At 45.3% G+C, this 16601-nt stretch overlaps 3 protein-coding genes and 1 non-coding gene across 5 annotated transcripts in view; 2 read left to right on the top strand and 2 right to left on the bottom strand.

The window, feature by feature from the left end:
• Positions 1-6657, bottom strand: part of LOC117808222 (CLIP-associating protein 1-A-like) — a 148010-nt gene extending 141353 nt beyond the window's left edge. Inside the window, exons 1-5 of the mRNA XM_034677828.1 lie at positions 6423-6657; positions 5940-6188; positions 5436-5698; positions 4108-4283; positions 2019-2446 (exon numbers count right to left, since the gene is read on the bottom strand). Coding sequence (XP_034533719.1) covers positions 2019-2222 — 204 coding nt within the window. The 5' untranslated portion in view covers positions 2223-2446; positions 4108-4283; positions 5436-5698; positions 5940-6188; positions 6423-6657. The remainder of the gene's footprint in view (positions 1-2018; positions 2447-4107; positions 4284-5435; positions 5699-5939; positions 6189-6422) is intronic.
• LOC117808485 lies at positions 175-303 on the top strand. The gene has a single exon (XR_004630338.1). It is a non-coding gene; the product is annotated as a U4atac minor spliceosomal RNA (small nuclear RNA).
• On the top strand, positions 3079-8772 carry LOC117808226 (high affinity cGMP-specific 3',5'-cyclic phosphodiesterase 9A-like). The gene is made up of 15 exons (XM_034677833.1): positions 3079-3674; positions 4267-4377; positions 4881-5030; positions 5486-5525; positions 5615-5717; positions 6015-6157; positions 6321-6380; positions 6454-6631; positions 6797-6919; positions 7005-7097; positions 7229-7296; positions 7387-7489; positions 7628-7732; positions 8026-8172; positions 8284-8772. Exons 1-15 carry the CDS (start codon positions 3614-3616, stop codon positions 8374-8376), a joined length of 1578 nt encoding a protein of 525 aa, XP_034533724.1. The 5' UTR covers positions 3079-3613; the 3' UTR covers positions 8377-8772.
• On the bottom strand, positions 8743-16093 carry LOC117808223 (H(+)/Cl(-) exchange transporter 4). Of its 2 annotated transcripts, XR_004630190.1 has the most exons (13): positions 15876-16093; positions 14883-15037; positions 14572-14671; positions 14263-14450; positions 13904-14026; positions 13526-13732; positions 13268-13348; positions 12536-13081; positions 12247-12433; positions 11520-11918; positions 11212-11428; positions 10550-10739; positions 8743-10427 (listed from the first exon to the last, which is right to left on the bottom strand). XR_004630190.1 is itself a non-coding variant. In XM_034677830.1 (12 exons), the coding sequence occupies exons 1-12, from the start codon at positions 15889-15891 to the stop codon at positions 10649-10651; spliced, it is 2310 nt and encodes a 769-aa protein (XP_034533721.1). In that variant the 5' UTR covers positions 15892-16093; the 3' UTR covers positions 8743-10648. The 2 variants fall into 2 exon arrangements, 1 of the variants encoding a protein (XP_034533721.1); XM_034677830.1 differs by having other exon boundaries at positions 8743-10739.
• Between the last annotated feature and the right edge of the window lie 508 nt (positions 16094-16601).

The raw sequence follows: 16601 nt of genomic DNA, 5'->3' as shown, positions 1-16601 counted from the left end.
GAGTTTTGATGTAAAAACACAGAAAGTGTTTGATTTGAATGTGTTTAGTGCATAAAAACTAAAATAACACTTCTAAATCTTTAATCCTGAGAGGTCAAACACTAAACTCTGACTGAACCGTGACTGAAGAGAGTATCAGGACTTTACAGAGAGGGTTCTTCCTACATTAATGCACCCTTCCTTGTCTTGGGGTGGTATGGGACACTCAATGAACGTATAGTGAGAGTATCCCTGCTAACACCATAAACAACACCTTCGCATCACCTGAGCTTCATGCTCTGTGCTGGTGCAATTTTTGGAAACACTCTTCATAAGCGAGAGGTATCTTAAAAAGTAAACAGTCAATGCTCAGGACCAGAGCCCTCTGCTGGACATCAGGTGCAGGTACACCTGAAACACCAGCACTGCAACATCAGACCATAATCTCCAGTTAATTAAATTATTCTCTAACTGCAGCATTTAATGATTCTATAATAACATCTGGAACATCATAACAGGAGTAATGTGTTGTCCTGCCTGCTGTAAACACACACATTAACTCCTCTGCCATTAAGCCGTCTGTCTTCATCAGCAGCTGAACTGTCTTTTAATTTACGTGACAGCCCAGCTCGTCCGCTCTCTGCTCCACAATCAATTAACAACAGCCATTAGACCAGCAGCCTGAAGCAGCTCTACTTTAAACTACCACCACACACTCACATCAGAGCTCAGGCCGACCAGAGGCTGCTCTCTGAATACTGAAACACTGGAAGAGTCTCTGCTCCTCCTCGGCTGATTCGGTCACAGTGGGAGGGGAAACTGGGCTAATAGTGCGGGTAAATTAAGCTCACAGCCACCGCCGCTGACACACACTCGCCTGGGAGCCGCGTCCCAAATACAGACTGGCAGAAAGCAAGCAGACTGGAGGAGGCTGCGTTTCCAGGGCAGCAATATAAATGTGGTGTGTGTGTGAAGGCCGCCTTGACGTGTGTATTCTTTAAGAACACACTGTCTAGAAACAGGCTTCTTCAGGCTCTTCCCTTCAAATACATTGAGATTGAAAGTTCATGGAGATACAATTCAACCCAAGCTGCTCTGGAACTTTCCGTGGTATCACATCGTCTTAGTGAGAACTTTGCAGCTTCACTTCCTTCTTTCATTTATGATGATTTGAAATGCTTAAGAGAGGGATGATGGGTTTATTCAAAATCCTTAGCAGAGGCACAGAGAAGAGTGAAACACTTTTCTTTGAATCTCTTTCTGAAGAAAGTAAACATCTTTTTAAGCTAACGTTAGCTAACACAACCTAAATGAGGACAACATAGTTTCCCTCTCACTGGGCCTAACGTTGGCAGCTGTTGAAATTCTTCTAAATGAAAAAACTGAGTGTAAGAAATTGATATTTCACGCGCCTCAGATTGGCAAATTCTAGCAATGCTACACTTGATTCCATTCCCAGGACAGCAGAGCAGCAGTCCTGACTTTGTTTAGTTCGATGTTCTAAAGGAGGAGAATAAATACGATGACAGTTCAACTCTCTCCTGAGTAACCGTTAAGAGTATGGGGTTCCTGAGTGCAGCTTATGTATGTTACCTTGCAGGAGCAAACAACAGTAACATTGATTAGTCAGCAGTGGCAGACTGGTATCATGCTAATATTCATAAACATCATGTAGACCACAGACCAAGAAACAGGACTGATTGGACCCGGTGCACAGATAAAGGTTTGTCCTCACCCCCTCCTGTAACTGTGGAATCAAACTGCCTCAGTGAGTGTGAGGAATATAAATATCCTCTTTCTGCTCTCATGAAATCAGCAGAGTTCATGTCATACAAAACTTGCTGTGGAGACACTGGACATAATGTGTATTTGTGACATCTGAATGCTTTTAAAGCCCTAAAGGTGGTCCTTTCAGACCTGTACCTGTACCCTGTCAGTCCTCTAAACAACAGGTTCTTGTCTAAGAGCCTCTCTTGGGATATTTCTAATAAGATGTTAAAGGTGGAGTGTGTTTTTGAGTCCTCTCAAACTATCCTCACCTTGAAGTTGCTGGAGTTGACCCAGGAGCTGGCCACTGCATCCACCATCCTGTCCAGCATGCTCTGGTCCTGTTCCAGGTCTTGGGACTTCCCTTCATCCAGGATGAGCTCAATGGTCTCCTGGCCCACCTGGAGCCTCTTACCCAGGTCCTTCTGCATCACCTGCTCCAGCAAGTAATCCATGCTCACCACCTCCTCCTCCATGGCTGCTGATGCTGCCTGGGACAGGAAGAATTCAGGGCTCGAGCAGACTCCGAGCTGGCCTTACTCCTCTTCCTCTTGTGCACCAAAGCCTTGAGAGGGTCCCGTAACCTGCTGCAGGATACCTGGATGCCAGTTAGGATGTTTCTGAGGAGGCTAACACAGCCGGGGTGTGCATCACACTCTCCTGCAGGGTTTGGCAGCTGTGGACAATGCACTTCATCCTCCTGGAATTACATGAGACATCAAGACCATCAAGACATCATGAGACATCATGAGACACCAAGACCACCAAGACCATCAAGTCCAGAGTTGACAATGAAGCAAAGTTTAAAAACTAGCACGTCCATGGGAACTTAACAGTAGTGATGAATGAGGTGTGTGATCTACATGTAGCTGGATACTTTGAGGCTCATGATGAGATCTTGATGTGTTCTGGATACTTTGAGGCTCATGATGAGATCTTGATGTGTTCTGGATACTTTAAGGCTCATGATGAGATCTTGATGTGCTCTGGATACTTTAAGGCTCATGATGAGAGCTTGATGTGTTCTGGATACTTTAAGGCTCATGATGAGAGCTCTATGTGTTCTGGATACTTTAAGGCTCATGATGAGAGCTTGATGTGTTCTGGATACTTTAAGGCTCATGATGAGATCTTGATGTGTTCTGGATACTTTAAGGCTCATGATGAGAGCTCTATGTGTTCTGGATACTTTAAGGCTCATGATGAGAGCTTGATGTGTTCTGGATACTTTAAGGCTCATGATGAGAGCTTGATGTGTTCTGGATACTTTAAGGCTCATGATGAGAGCTCTATGTGTTCTGGATACTTTAAGGCTCATGATGAGAGCTCTATGTGTTTAAGTTAAGCTAACAGAGACCTGGAGCTCGAGCAGGTGAACCTTAAACGTCACTTTATTTAGCTGCTAGCTTCTCTTGCTAGCTCATTAGCTCACAACTAGCTTGCTTTCCTCCAAAGTGAAGCTCGAGCTCCCTCCCAGGCTGAGTGTGACCCTGTCTGAGAGTAGTCCCTCTGAGGTGGGTCACCTGTCTGAAGGTCTAATAAAGAGGGACCACATTAGGAGAACCAGTTTTAGAGTCACTTACCGGATGGACCGACTCGTTCCCTGAAAGCAGTCCGAAGAGGAGACGCTGCCTCCGGCCACAAACTACCGTTACTTCACAGCTCAGCCTTCCTTTCCTTACTTCCTTTCCTTACTTCCTCCAAGGACTTCAAACTGCCTCATATTTCATGTTGAGAACATTTCAGAGTCTAAAACTGACAGCTCGTTAATCTCGAGTCAGTCATAGTCATTAAAGGCGAAGTGATAAATAGTCGAAGTGTATGGTGTTTGTCCCATGGCGGACTCCGTAGAGCTACAACGAGAAACATGTACAACAGCGACACCTGCTGGCAGGGCGGTGCAACTACACTGGACTATGGAGGAGCAGGTGAGATTCAAGAAAGCTTTATTGCCAAGTGAGCTCCACAAGACAGTAAGGACAATAAATAAATATAAATATATAAACCTAAACACAAATCCAAAACTAAATAAAAATACTATCTGTACAAAGAAAGGTAAAGAAGCACTTTTAGAGACATGAATTCAGTTAAATTAGCCTCAGCCAGAGTGTACATGTAGTAGAATGAGGTATTATTTGATCTTAAGTTTTGTGCATTTAAATAAAATGACTTAAAGTGATCATGGCAGGTTTTTCACCTGTTAGTCTTTACAGAACCAACAGCTTGCATCGTTTTATGAGGTGACACAAGAAGCTAAAATAGTGCTCGTGAAAAGTTTCTGTCTTGATCAGGGGGATCCAGTTTACTGTAAAAGTCAAATCCATAAGCTCATCCTTAATAACAAAAGATGAGTTTCCAAACCTGGATCATTTTCAGCTGTAGTCGACCTTTTGGAAGTACTGGGTCCTGGAGGGGGGGAGGATGGGTGGATACATGGGTGGGCTCTCTGTCAGCTGCAGGTGGTCCTTTACAGCTTCAAGTTGTCAGTGTCAAGAGGTCTCATTTTCCTTTCTGGAGCAGGTCATGTTCCTCCTGGCCTTGGGATGACAACAAAAATCATTCATTTCATGGTGAATGGGAGGCTGGAGCAGGCAGAGTTTGGAGCTGACTGCTCTGCTGCAGACGTCAAAGGTAAGAAAAGAGTCTGGACTTTACATCAGCAGCTGATTTTATAGATGTGATCACAATGTTTAAGGGTTGTAGCAACAGTCAGTGTTTCTTCTAGAGATTCATTTAAGTCAAATATTAAAAGTAGAATATGTGTTTTGGAGTTTTCTGATCATTTCATTGAGTCAGTGGTTCCTGTGGTTTCTGTATGAGGGCCGGACCTCCATGTGGCTTTGACAGGTCCTCTGCTGAAAGAGCTTTCTCCTCTCATCATCTTGACTCAGAGATGAAGAAACAATGTGCCAACGTCAAGAACTTCTTGAGCTGGGCGCTTGACATTTAGAGACACGAGTGTGAGGGCAGAAAGAGTTAAGAGTTTTAAACTCAACAAAAGGAGAAAGTGCGTTGTTTTTAAATCCTAACTTAGAGAGATGGATCTACTTTGGATCCATAACATCTGATAGGTCTCTAATTATGTTCTCTTGTTGAAATCAATCCCAATCCTGACTGATCCCGATACTCCACAGATCTGTTCCGGGCGGCTGCAGAGGCGGGGCCTAACCACATCCTGAAGATGTACAACAACAATGGCAGCGTGGTGAACATCTCCCCCCGGCTGGAGGCAAACGGCGAGGACTCCTACTACCGTCTGGAAGTGGTGGCGTCAGACCAGCAGGGTGAGCAGCCTCCTCTTTGACAGCAGGTCACAGTGTCTGCTGCAGGTCTAAGACAACACCCTCGATGTCCTCCAAAAACCCCCCATGACCTCATTTTCCTTTTCATGTCAGATGCAGATTTTTTCTCCAGCTCAGGCCTCACAAAGAGACTGTTAAAGGACCAGAAGTCAGACAGATTGGAGAGCTGTTGTTGTGGAAACAGTTTTAAATATCTGCCACAGCTTGCATTTATTTTCACTTCTACAAACACACAGATTTAAAAGTAGCTTGGACTTCTTAGTCTCTCTGTGAAGCTTCTCATTTCTAATAATTCATAAACCCTCAGATTCACTTCCTGTTGTTTACTAAAGATGAAAACATTTAGTTTGTCTTTTGTTTCTGGGGTTCCCTTGGTTATCAACTTACCAAATGCAAAGCCTCTCCTCCAGCAGCTCACGTGTCCGGGTTTCTTTCAGGTGTGGGGATGCCAACAGAGCTGGACGACATGGAATACAGGTGAGGGCGTCCTGTGCAGGGGGGGGGGGGGTTAACCGTCGCTCTGTTTGGTGACAGGGACTCACTGTCGTCTCTGCTTCTGTCTGCAGGCTTCAGCATCTGGAGAGCAAAGTGATCGAGGACGTGGGGAAGACTCCAGAAATCATCAGTGAGCTGAAGAGCCAGGTGGAGTCCTTTAAGAAGAAGCTGGAGGTTTGTCACCGTGATCCCTCAGTGATATTTAACCCTCACTAGATAATTCAAGCTCCCGTGATTATTAAAAACACACATAACACTGACAAGTTAAGGTTAGTTTAACAGAAAGAGCTACAGTCAAACTCTGATCAATATAAAGTCCAGCAAACCCTCAATGAACTAATGCACTGATTAGAAGACCGTACCAGACTCTTCTGGCTTTGGTTTGGTCAGACTTACTCCTGCACATCCCATATTCATCTGGAATATGAAAGGTCTTCTGCTCACAGTGAGGCTGTATTTCTCTCCTGTCAGAGTGTGCAGCACCTGAGCTGGATGGGTCTGTTCAGGGAGGACAGCGATCATCAGCTCTCCAAGCTCTCCCAGAAACCCAAAACGCCTCATCTGAGCGTGGAGGAGGAGCGGCAACAAGTCCGCAGGAAGTTCCTCAACATGAGGTGACCTTGTTGTTGTTGTTGTTGATGGAGTCTGGGGGTTTAAAGAGGAATAGAACAGCCGTCTATAAATATCAGAAAATAATTACAACAACCTGAGCCTGTCAGGGACACACAGACACTCTGATGGTACAAGCACATTTCTGTCTGCTCTGTGTTCCTGTAGCTCGCTGCAGGTGACTGAGAAAGTGAGAGAGCACCTGAAAACTCCTATTTTTGACAACTGGTGAGCACACACACACATACACACACACATGCACACACACACCTGTCACAGATGTGTGTGGTGTCTGTAACAGGCAATGGGAGGAGGCGGAGATGCTGGTGCTCCTCCAGGTGATGTTCACAGACCTGGACTTCCTCACGGCGTTCCACATCGAGCTGGAAGTCCTGCAGAACTTCCTGTTTGAGGTGTTCTGCCACTACAACAGCATCCCCTTCCACAATTTCCAGCACTGCTTCTGCGTCACTCAGATGGTACGGCCGGAGGAGGGAGACAGGGAACAAATAAAGGAGGCATTATCTTGAATGATTATTAAAGTTTAGGAGGCTGTTGTGATGAGCTCTGTCCTCAGTGATGTGAAGTTGATCTTACAGCATTGATAGGACTGTGGGACTGGAGCTGTTCTCTGTTTGATGCAGATGTACGGGCTGATTTGGCTGACGGACCTCAGGAGTAAATTATCTCCAGTGGATCTGTTGATCATGCTGACCTCGGCTCTGTGCCACGACCTCGACCACCCCGGATACAACAACGTCTACCAGGTCAGAGGTTTAGGATTCAGATCAGTTTATTAAAGTTGATGGTTTGATTTTAATCTGGATTTTTATTTCACTCAAAACGACACAGATCAACGCTCAGACGGACTTAGCCATCCGCTACAACGACATCTCACCTCTGGAAAACCACCACTGTGCTGTCGCCTTTGGTATCCTGTCACAGGTACAAAAACACGAGGGAGGAGTTTAAATCTGCAACAACTTCACTGATATGAGACTAAATATTCATACTACAGGGAGCAGTGAGCAAAGTGACAGATCAAAACTTGATTTTAAATGATTTAACGTTTGCAGCCAGAGTGCAACATCCTCAAAAACCTGACCTGCGATCAGTACAAACTCATCCGGGGAGGAATGATCAAGTAAGACTTCACCGGCAGCCTCGGTCACTTTGATGATGTTGATGTGACAATACCTGTCTCAGAGATAAATGCATTTATTATTTCCTGTAGGTGCATTCTGGCCACCGACATGGCTAGACACAACGAAATTCTCAACAAGTTCAAAATGACGCAGCCGGTGTTCAACTTCACCAACAAGGATCACAAGGAAGTGGTAACAAAAACACAACACAGTCTTCTTCACTCCATGAGGTGTCTCTAAAATAAAGAGATGATCTGTCGGGTCTGTAAAAATAAACCTGCCTCATGAACTTTGTAAACAACAGTGTCCTACCTGTGTTTCTGATCCCAGCTGATGAAGATCATGGTGAAGGTGAGCGACATCTCCAACGAGGCACGGCCGATGGCTGTGGCCGAGCCGTGGCTGGACTGTCTGCTGCAGGAGTTCTTCAACCAGGTTCTTAAACTCAGTGCACAGACTGCAAACAGCTGAGGGGGTTCATGTAGACAGCACCAGGAAGTGTATTCACTTAAGGTGATGTTGCAGCTGCTTCATGCTGCAGGCTGAAGCAAAGCGAGGGAGCAGATCACAGACTTCTGTACCTTTTGGTAACTCAGACCCAAAATCTAATAGGACTCAGGATTCTAACGATCAGAAGGATTTTTAAAAAGTGATTTAAGTTCAGCAGAAACAACTTTTCAGAATGTTTACTCCTATAGATAATGACTGATGCTGCTTTGTCTCTGCAGAGTGACACAGAGAAACTCAAGGGGCTTCCAGTGACTCCTTTCATGGACCGAGACAAAGTGTCCAAACCGTCCTCTCAGACCAACTTCATCCGTTTTGTCCTCCTGCCGCTCTTCTCCGAGCTCACCAAGCTGTTCCCCTGTCTGGAGGTATGACATCACTGCTGTTAGAGATAACAACACACTGTTAGATTTCTCAGAAGCAACATTAAATAAAGTGTTCAGACCGACACTGTTAACGGCTGCCATGTTGTCCTGCAGCAGCACATTCTGGAGCCGGTGCGGCGGGCCCTGGAGTATTACTCCAACCTAGAGAGGGCCAGCAAAGACGAAGAGAGGACAACCAAAGCCTGAGGAGGAGGAGGCAGTTTGGCATTCATTTAGCATGTTTGTGTTCACTGACAGATTATATTCATCACCAGTGTTACAGGAAGTACTGTAAGACTTTGTAGAGCTCCGTCTGATAGTTTTAGGGACCATCCATATTGATGCAGTCATGATGCTGATACTCTAACTTTGGACTTCAGGTGGTTTAGAAACAACAATCTGATACCAGGGTTCAGCAAGTGAGCACATGTGGATTACTCTGGGACCGTTGATATCACGTCTGCTTGTCTGAGTGATGATAAAGTGTTTTTTTAAGTGTGTTTCTTTGACAGTGTTTGCTGAATGAAAAGCATTATTAGTGAGGCACATGAAAAGAGGAACAAATAAACGGTGTTAACGTGTCATCCGGAGACAAATCCCAGATTTATTTTTCTGCCATTTCATTTACAAATCCCCGAAACAAAAGTGCAAATGTGTGTTCTCTGTACAAGTGACTGATATGATAAATCAAATAAGAGGGCTCAGCATTAGTCTGTCAGACAAAATTATATTAAATTAAAAAGGCTCACGACACATTTTAAATACATACAGCAGTGAATTCTTCAATACATTCTCTTGGCAGTTAAATCAATAACTTGATCATTCGCTTCAACAACATGGAGTGTGTTTCCTTTATAACTTGAAGGTTCCAGTTTAGATGAACAGTTAGCAGCCGAGAGCTTCGCCCATGGAGAACTTTTTTCATTGCAACAAGAAACACAACACAGGAAACAAACATGGGATAAAACACTTAAAGTGCAGTCAAGAGGAAACAACCTGTACATCTGAGAGTGAAAGATGTGATGGAGATTGTTCTGGATCATTTTTAACCCCGAAGAGGAAACATATGCAACATCTACGACTCCGTTCTTCATGATTTCACTTCTTCTTCATGATCCTTCAGCAGCTGCCTGACTGACTTCAGTCTCTCAAAGGAACAGAGCTCCATCAAACTGCAAGACTAACGCTCCTGAAGTGATCTGGGGACAAACAGAAAAACTAGACACTTCTACCAAAGCTGACTGGAACTCAAAACCTGCCAAACTCAACGCAGGTGGTACTGAGATGAGGATATGAAGCTACAAGACAGGAAGGATGTGCAGACTGAATCCCTCTTTCCTCTCTGGTTGAATAAAGTATAATAAACTCTGGGGAGATAAAGTCAGAGGACTGAAGGGTTCACCTGACGGAGGAACTGCTGAGGTCTGTGGCAGCGAGGTTAACAATTCAACTCAACAAATCAAGGTTTTATAAATTAACATTTGCCTTCATCGCACTCTATTTAGAGGCTTTCAGGAGCCTTTGACACAATAAAAAGGACCATGAAACAGTCTTCTGGTGCTAAAGTAAAAACAACATGTAGTGTCACAGTTTGTGCCTTCAGGCTACAGTAACAGAAACAAAGAGATGCCCCTGATGCATAAAAACAACCGTCAACACAGGCAACTTCAATATAAATATGGCAGCAACACAAAAACATTTGTTAGTCTAAAAACAAAGAGCAGCAGTCCCAAACAAATCCAAGGTACAGAACGTTTAGAAGATTAGGTCAGGGTTCAAACATCTGTACTTCCTCAATCCAACAAATGGTCCCATTTATCTGAAACTACTGAACCACTGAAGCACATGTACCGTTTCATCTTTCAACCTAACGCGACAGACTTCAGAAGACAGAGCAGCTTTAGAGTTAGGACTATGTTTCAGTTGGACTTCATATTTCGTGCCTACACTTTTTAGAACAGCTGGTTTTCCTGACAGTTTGTTGTAAGGAGGTTATCAGTCATTTCTAATTAGTAATACTGAATCAGTCTCAGCTGTCTCCTCCTTCAGGGTGTCTTTTTAGCGTTGTATTTGCAGCAGCAGCAGCTTTAAACAAATGGCTGATCTGGACTGCAGCTGTTGCTCTGGAGTTTGGCACTCTGAACATGAAATGTGCTAAACTCTCAGCTGTGATTGGACATGCTTTCACGTTATTGAAATAAAGAAAAGGGAGCTGAATCATCTGGTCTTTACATTTCAGTCTGCGAACAGCTGATCTCCTGAAGGGTTCAAAGTAAAAACGATGGAGTTAAAGCAATCTGCTGCTGGTTAATAGTCCAGCAAAGTTACACTGAAAGCAGGAGGAGTGGTGGTGCTGTGGTGTCTACAGAGAGGGACTTGCCTGTCAGTAGCTGGGAGGGACTTTTCACAAGTTGCAGTAGTGTTGCACCAGTTTCACATATTTACACCATCAGTGGAGTAAAGCTAAACTTCCCTGCTGCTAATTGAACATGATGGACTCTGGATCCTGGTTCATCATTTGGGCCATGTGTCGCAGGACGTCCTTCTTGGTGATGATTCCCAGAAGACGCCTAAAGAGCCGCACAGAGGGAGATGAACAAGGTCAGAGGTCACTTCAGGTCTTTACATGTTGGGAGATGTGACAGAAAAAAAGAAACAAAAGTCAGGATGCATTAAAAAAATCTACTTAATGATATTCACAAAGAGAGAAAGTCTTCTTCACTAAACCTCATGATCTAACCACCAGAGGGGGGCGCTGCTGCTCAAAAGGAAACTAGTTTGCAACTCGCTTCATTACGGTCATCGTCACGGTCTCCTCCAGCACACACTCTTTAAGTCCACGTCCTAAATGTGAAGGTTTGCAGCTCTGCTAATGTCTCAAACATGAACTCACCTGTTGTTGACTGTCACTACATTTCTTCAGAGTCACTTTAATTGAAGTTTCTAAACTTACCTTCTTCACAAGGTAAATAAATGAAACATAAATCAACAGGCTGACATGGAGTACTGGAGTCATTGTCCTGTAAACGAGTCGGTTCTTACCCGCTCCTCGTGACGAGACACTGGCGGAGGCCCAGCTTGCGAAAGATGTCCACCACTGTCTCCATGGGCGTGTGGTCGGTGACGGTGAAGGGTGAAAGGTTGAGGATGCGTCGCAGTTTGAGCGGCTGTGGGTTGCTGGCGGGTAGCTGTGGTGCGTCCTCTGTGAAGTACACCACAGAGCTGCTCACCACGCCATCCTGCTTCTGACGAGCGTTTTCTGAGAACACAGAGAAGAAGTCGGGTTAAACATCTTCAGGATATAAAAACACACCTGTGTCTCATGCTGGGGGCGTCTATGACAGACGTACTGATGGCGAGGGTGAGGTCCCGCCGCTGAACAAAGCCGATGAGTCTCTCCGACTCTCTGGAAACGACCACAGGGAAGCCGTTATAGTCAGTGTCTTTGATCAGCGTCTCCACGTCCTCCACTGTGGTGCTGTCCTGTGTGAGGACAGCCAGCGGGGGGTCGTTCCTGCGGGGCCGCATCACATCGGTGGCCAGGGTGCGGTGGGTGAACTCGTCCCTGACGTCCAGGTAGGGGTAGCCGTTGAGCTGGATGTGGGATTCATATATGCCCTCCTTCCCAAAGGCGTCTGCCACCCACTTGCTGGTGACGGCGGCGGCCATCAGCGGCACGATGTACTCCAAACCGCCGGTGAGCTCGAACATGATGACCACGAGGGAGACGGTCATCCTGGTCACTCCACCTGAGGATGGAATCACAGATGTTATCAGTCAGGTGGAGTTCAGATTGAGGGCATTGACACAGTACATTTAATCCTTCTGATGTTTTAGTTTCCTGTTATAAGACTTCTGATGACGCTCACTTGGACTCTGAGAAATGCTAAAGGACATTGTTTTAACTTTTGTAATCAGATGCAGACTTTAAGATCTCCTCTGACCCATCATGTTCAAATCTAATAATCTCTACATGAAGAACTTTCAAACTCAAGATGCAAATAAACTTAATGTTTACAGAAGAGGTCAAACAGTCTCAGACAGAGACGCCGTGTCTGATGAACGCTGTCTTCTCACCCAAACAGGCTGCGGCTCCCACCATGGCGTACAGTCCAGGAGTGACACAGTCCGCACCGGGCCGGCACCAGTTCTTGAAGATGATCCAGTCATGGTGGTGATACGCCATCTGCTCCACAGCAATCCCAACAATCCTTCCTGCGATGGCTCCGACCGCCATGCTGGGAATGAAGAGACCTGACGGGATCTGGAGAGGAAGCGGGATCATCAGGAGGACATCACATGATGAGGGGGAGTGTTTGTTGAGGTCACTCTAAATCCTGACATCAAATATACTCTTTGCACTGACCTTCATGCCAAAGGTGAAGATGGTGATGACGATCTTGAAGACAAGAGCAAGGGCGAGCTGCCACAGGGCGTTATAGACGCCGGGTCCGGCCGGGCGGTCTGGGATGTCGTCCACTGGCCGACTCATGTTTGGGTTATTGATATAATCACAGAGCTGGGACGACTCCAGCGCGCCGCAGTCGTTAAAGAGCTCAGAGATGAGCTCGCTGGTGCTGCGGCGGGTGTACGGGTTGGGGTACGCCAGCACGGCCGTGATACCTGTCACAGCGATGACCTCCAGGACCGGGTACTTCCCCAGCTGGGTGGTCTTCCTCCGCCGGCACCAGGCAATATTGGCCCGGATAAAGAGGGTCCCCCAGAGGCCTCCAAAAACGCCCAGAAGGATGAATGGGACCAGCTCTGCCATGTACCAGGGCGTGTGGTACTCCACGTAGAAGAGCACCAGGCGGCTGTTGCCAAACGGGTTGATGGATCGCAGAGTGAAGGCAGCAACCAGGGCGGCAAAGAATGAACGCCACAAAGTCTTCAGAGGGAAATAATAACTGACCTGCCGGGGAGGCGAGGGATAATGCTCGTTAGGACAATCATGAAGTCAGTTTCACAGAGTAGAGACTTACAACAGAGAACCAGGACGGTTTTAATGTTTACAATCAACTTATCTTCAACTTGTTAATCAAAAACAGCAACAACTGATTTGTAGTTCAGCAACATGTGCTCAGGATTTATTACAAACCTCTTCTAAGCTGAACAGAACTCCTCCGATGGGTGCTCCAAAGGCCACCGACACTCCAGCCGCAGCTGCAGCTGATAATACCTGAAGTCAGAGGTTTAATGTTATTCACTGTTATTGTATTTTTCTGCTGATTTAATTCTGAAGTTACCCACAGTGTGCAGAAAAGCTCAGCCTAATGACCCCCTGAAGAGTTTCAGATATATCTGAATGCCTTTCACTTTCTGTTGATCTGCACTAAGAGCAGCAGCAGCAGCGTACCTCTCTGCGCTTGCCCTCATTCTTGCTGTACTTGGAGAATAGGCTGCAGAAGAGGTTCCCACAGCAGCAGGCCACGTGGACCAGGGGACCCTCCTTCCCCAGGCTGAGACCCGATGACACTGCTAGAACCAGGGTGACCGTCTTGATCAGCAGGGTCCACTTCCCCAGGTAGCCCCGGATGATGAAGCCACTGAGGATTGTCTTGATCTGCACAAAGCAAAAAAAAGGGTAATGTTTGCAAACACATTTTTTTATTGCAAGAGCAGAAATGACAAAGATATCTCCAAGTACTGCACCAAGCTGTTAGATCTATTATCAGGATCTGCTGCAGATCTGTGTTCATCTTGTGAGGGGTTTATTAACACCGTTTATCATCACCTCAGGGATTCCTGAACCGCAGGCGTACGGAGCAAACACGCGCACCAGAGACACGGCCAGGAAGGAAAACAGCAGAGCCCACAGAACGTACAGGAAGTAGTTCAACACGTATGCCCCCCCTCCCTGAAGGAAGAAAATCAAACACATGTTTATTAGTAGTTAAACATGATTATACAAACTGATCCTAACTCATGTTTTATGACTCCTTAGAGGCTCCTAGTGTTTAAAAGTGTGTTATCATTGACTCAGATAAACCAGACTGGTCCAGTTATATTTTCACTAGCTTATCAAAGTCATGAGCATCCAGGACACTCTGCTGTTGAGGTCTTTATGTTTTGGGGAGCGTAAGAGAGTCTGACCTCAGCATGGCCGGTCATCAGCTCAGCCCACTTCTGCCACTGAGGACACTTGTCTCTGTCGTCGAAGGTGGTCTCGTTGGACGTCCAGCAGCACTGCTCGTGGCTGTACCAGAAGGCAGACAGACACACACCTTCCTTCAGGTCTGTCATCCAGTCCACTGCCAGGTCGATCACTCCAGCAAGCGTACCTGCAGAAACAGATCGCTGTCAGGTACAGTTTCAACATCTTGCAGCAGGTCCTTTAAGTTATGTTTCCATCCCTGTGTGATTAAATAAATCAAAGTGGTGTTCTCTGTCCCCTCAACTGACCTGAGAGGAGTCCGATAAGCAGCATCACCACCCATCCTGACCAGGCATCCAGTAGGCTCTTGATCAGCTCCCAGATGGACTCTTTACTCTTACTGGTGATCTGGTGGAAAGAAGGCAAAGGGGACTACATGTTACTGGATCAGACTTCAACACGGTCCAGCTGATAACTCTGAAAGCTTCAGGACTCTCAGGCAGATCAGAACTGAGATGAAGTAATGATGTGCAATCTTATATCTGCAGTCAGTGCTGTGTCCTCGTAAAGCATCCGTGGGTCTCTTTAAAAGGCACTAATGAAGGTAACGTGGTCGCACCTTGCGGTGGCGGTCTGTGTCTCTAGATTTCTCCCTCAGCCAGTCGATGGTGTGGAAGTCTTCATACGTGCCCACATCTGGAAAAGGCTCGTCCAGGAAATCCATCAAGTTTCCTGCACCATTCATCTCCTCTGTGGGCGTGGCACTGCTGACACCTGCGAGAGGGGATCAAACCCGGCTCACTTATTCATCAGGAGAACTTTGCTGACAGATTCATTTTATTTAAAGGCCCTATGAGGAGTTTTTAAACCAGCTGAGAAACAGACTGAAACCGACACTGATGCCTCTTTATGACCTTTAAAAGCAAACAAAACCATGAACAACAACACTGATACCTTCTCTGTTGTCACTTTTAATGCCTTAAACCACTCAGAGGGGGTAGGTGTCAGACCACATGATTGGCATTTGGCTTTAGAGACACCCTCTTTTGGCTGTTTTCATGGCAAATAACCACATAGAGTGATCAATCTGTCTGTTAAAAGACAGCAGGGTGAGGCTTTTGTTGAAAACACTACTTTTGCATGTACAGAAGAAGAGATAAGAGGTGACACTTTGTCCACAAGGGGGCGCCAAAATTGATATAAATCACAAGTTCCTCACAGCTGCTTTAAAGTGGATATTTGGTGATGAAGAGAGCAATGAAACTGCTTTATCATGCAACATTACAAAGAGTATTTGCATGTTATTCTCCTATCTAGTGATGAACTCTCAGATGTTATTCTAAAGGAAAGCATGGAGCAGCCTGGGATAAAGTGGTACCTGATTAAAGCAGGTGTCTTTGCCTCTCAGATACAGGTGGTTTCATGTCTCTGCTGTTCTCTGGAGCTTCTAAAACCTGTGCTTCTCTTTCTAACTGTGATGAGCTGACTGACTGTGTGAATCAACAGCTCTGAATCAGACTGTGAGCACGGCTCCATGTATCTGCTGTGCTGCTAATGCTAACTGCATCATCGTCTCTTGCTAGCTGTGTTAGCTCAATAAACTGGAACATACCTTCACCAGCCTCCATGTTGACAGTCCGAGCTGAGCCCGGAGGAAGGAAAACTCTCTCTAGTAAAAGAAGTAATTATTGTATGTCGGCTCTGTTGTGCATTTTAGCTTTGACTTAGAAAGAAAAGGGACGTTTGATACCAAAAGAATCAACAGAAGGCGTCAGAAACTCCTTCCCACAATGCGCCTGCGCAAACTACAAGTCTCGCGAGAACTCAGCGAGATCATGATCTTTGGTCAAATAACAATGGGACTTTATTCAGGCTCTATTATACAGACTGTGATCATTTATTATACAGATATATTATACAGTCTGTGATATTTTAAGAAGAGTAAAGTGTTTCTCCAATAAAAGAAATCACAAACCAGAATATTTAAACATCAAATTCAAAACTAGACAAGGGCAAGAGAAACTATGAGGGAAGGGCACCCTCTATACCTGAATTAAATAACTAAATTAAAGTAAAAAGGTGAACATAAAGTTTGTACTATTTAACACTATAATCACTAAAATTATAGTGTTTTTATCCTGTTATCTTCACTCCTTTTTTGTTAAAAGATTACTCTATTTACATTTTATCTATAAAGAGCATTATATAAGTGTGAAGGATCATTAAAGGTTATCTTATCTTAAAGCTCTGGTGGGGAGTTTTTAGCTGCTTATGAAATAGACATGGACACAGATGTTTTCAGTGAGAGTACAAATGTTATTGAAGGTTTAATAAAAAA

This window comes from Notolabrus celidotus, chromosome 24 (genome assembly GCF_009762535.1).
Source record: "Notolabrus celidotus isolate fNotCel1 chromosome 24, fNotCel1.pri, whole genome shotgun sequence".
Taxonomy (NCBI): domain Eukaryota; kingdom Metazoa; phylum Chordata; class Actinopteri; order Labriformes; family Labridae; genus Notolabrus; species Notolabrus celidotus.
The sequence above is the reverse complement of the archived record's forward strand: the minus strand, read 5'-3'. Positions and strand labels throughout refer to the sequence as shown.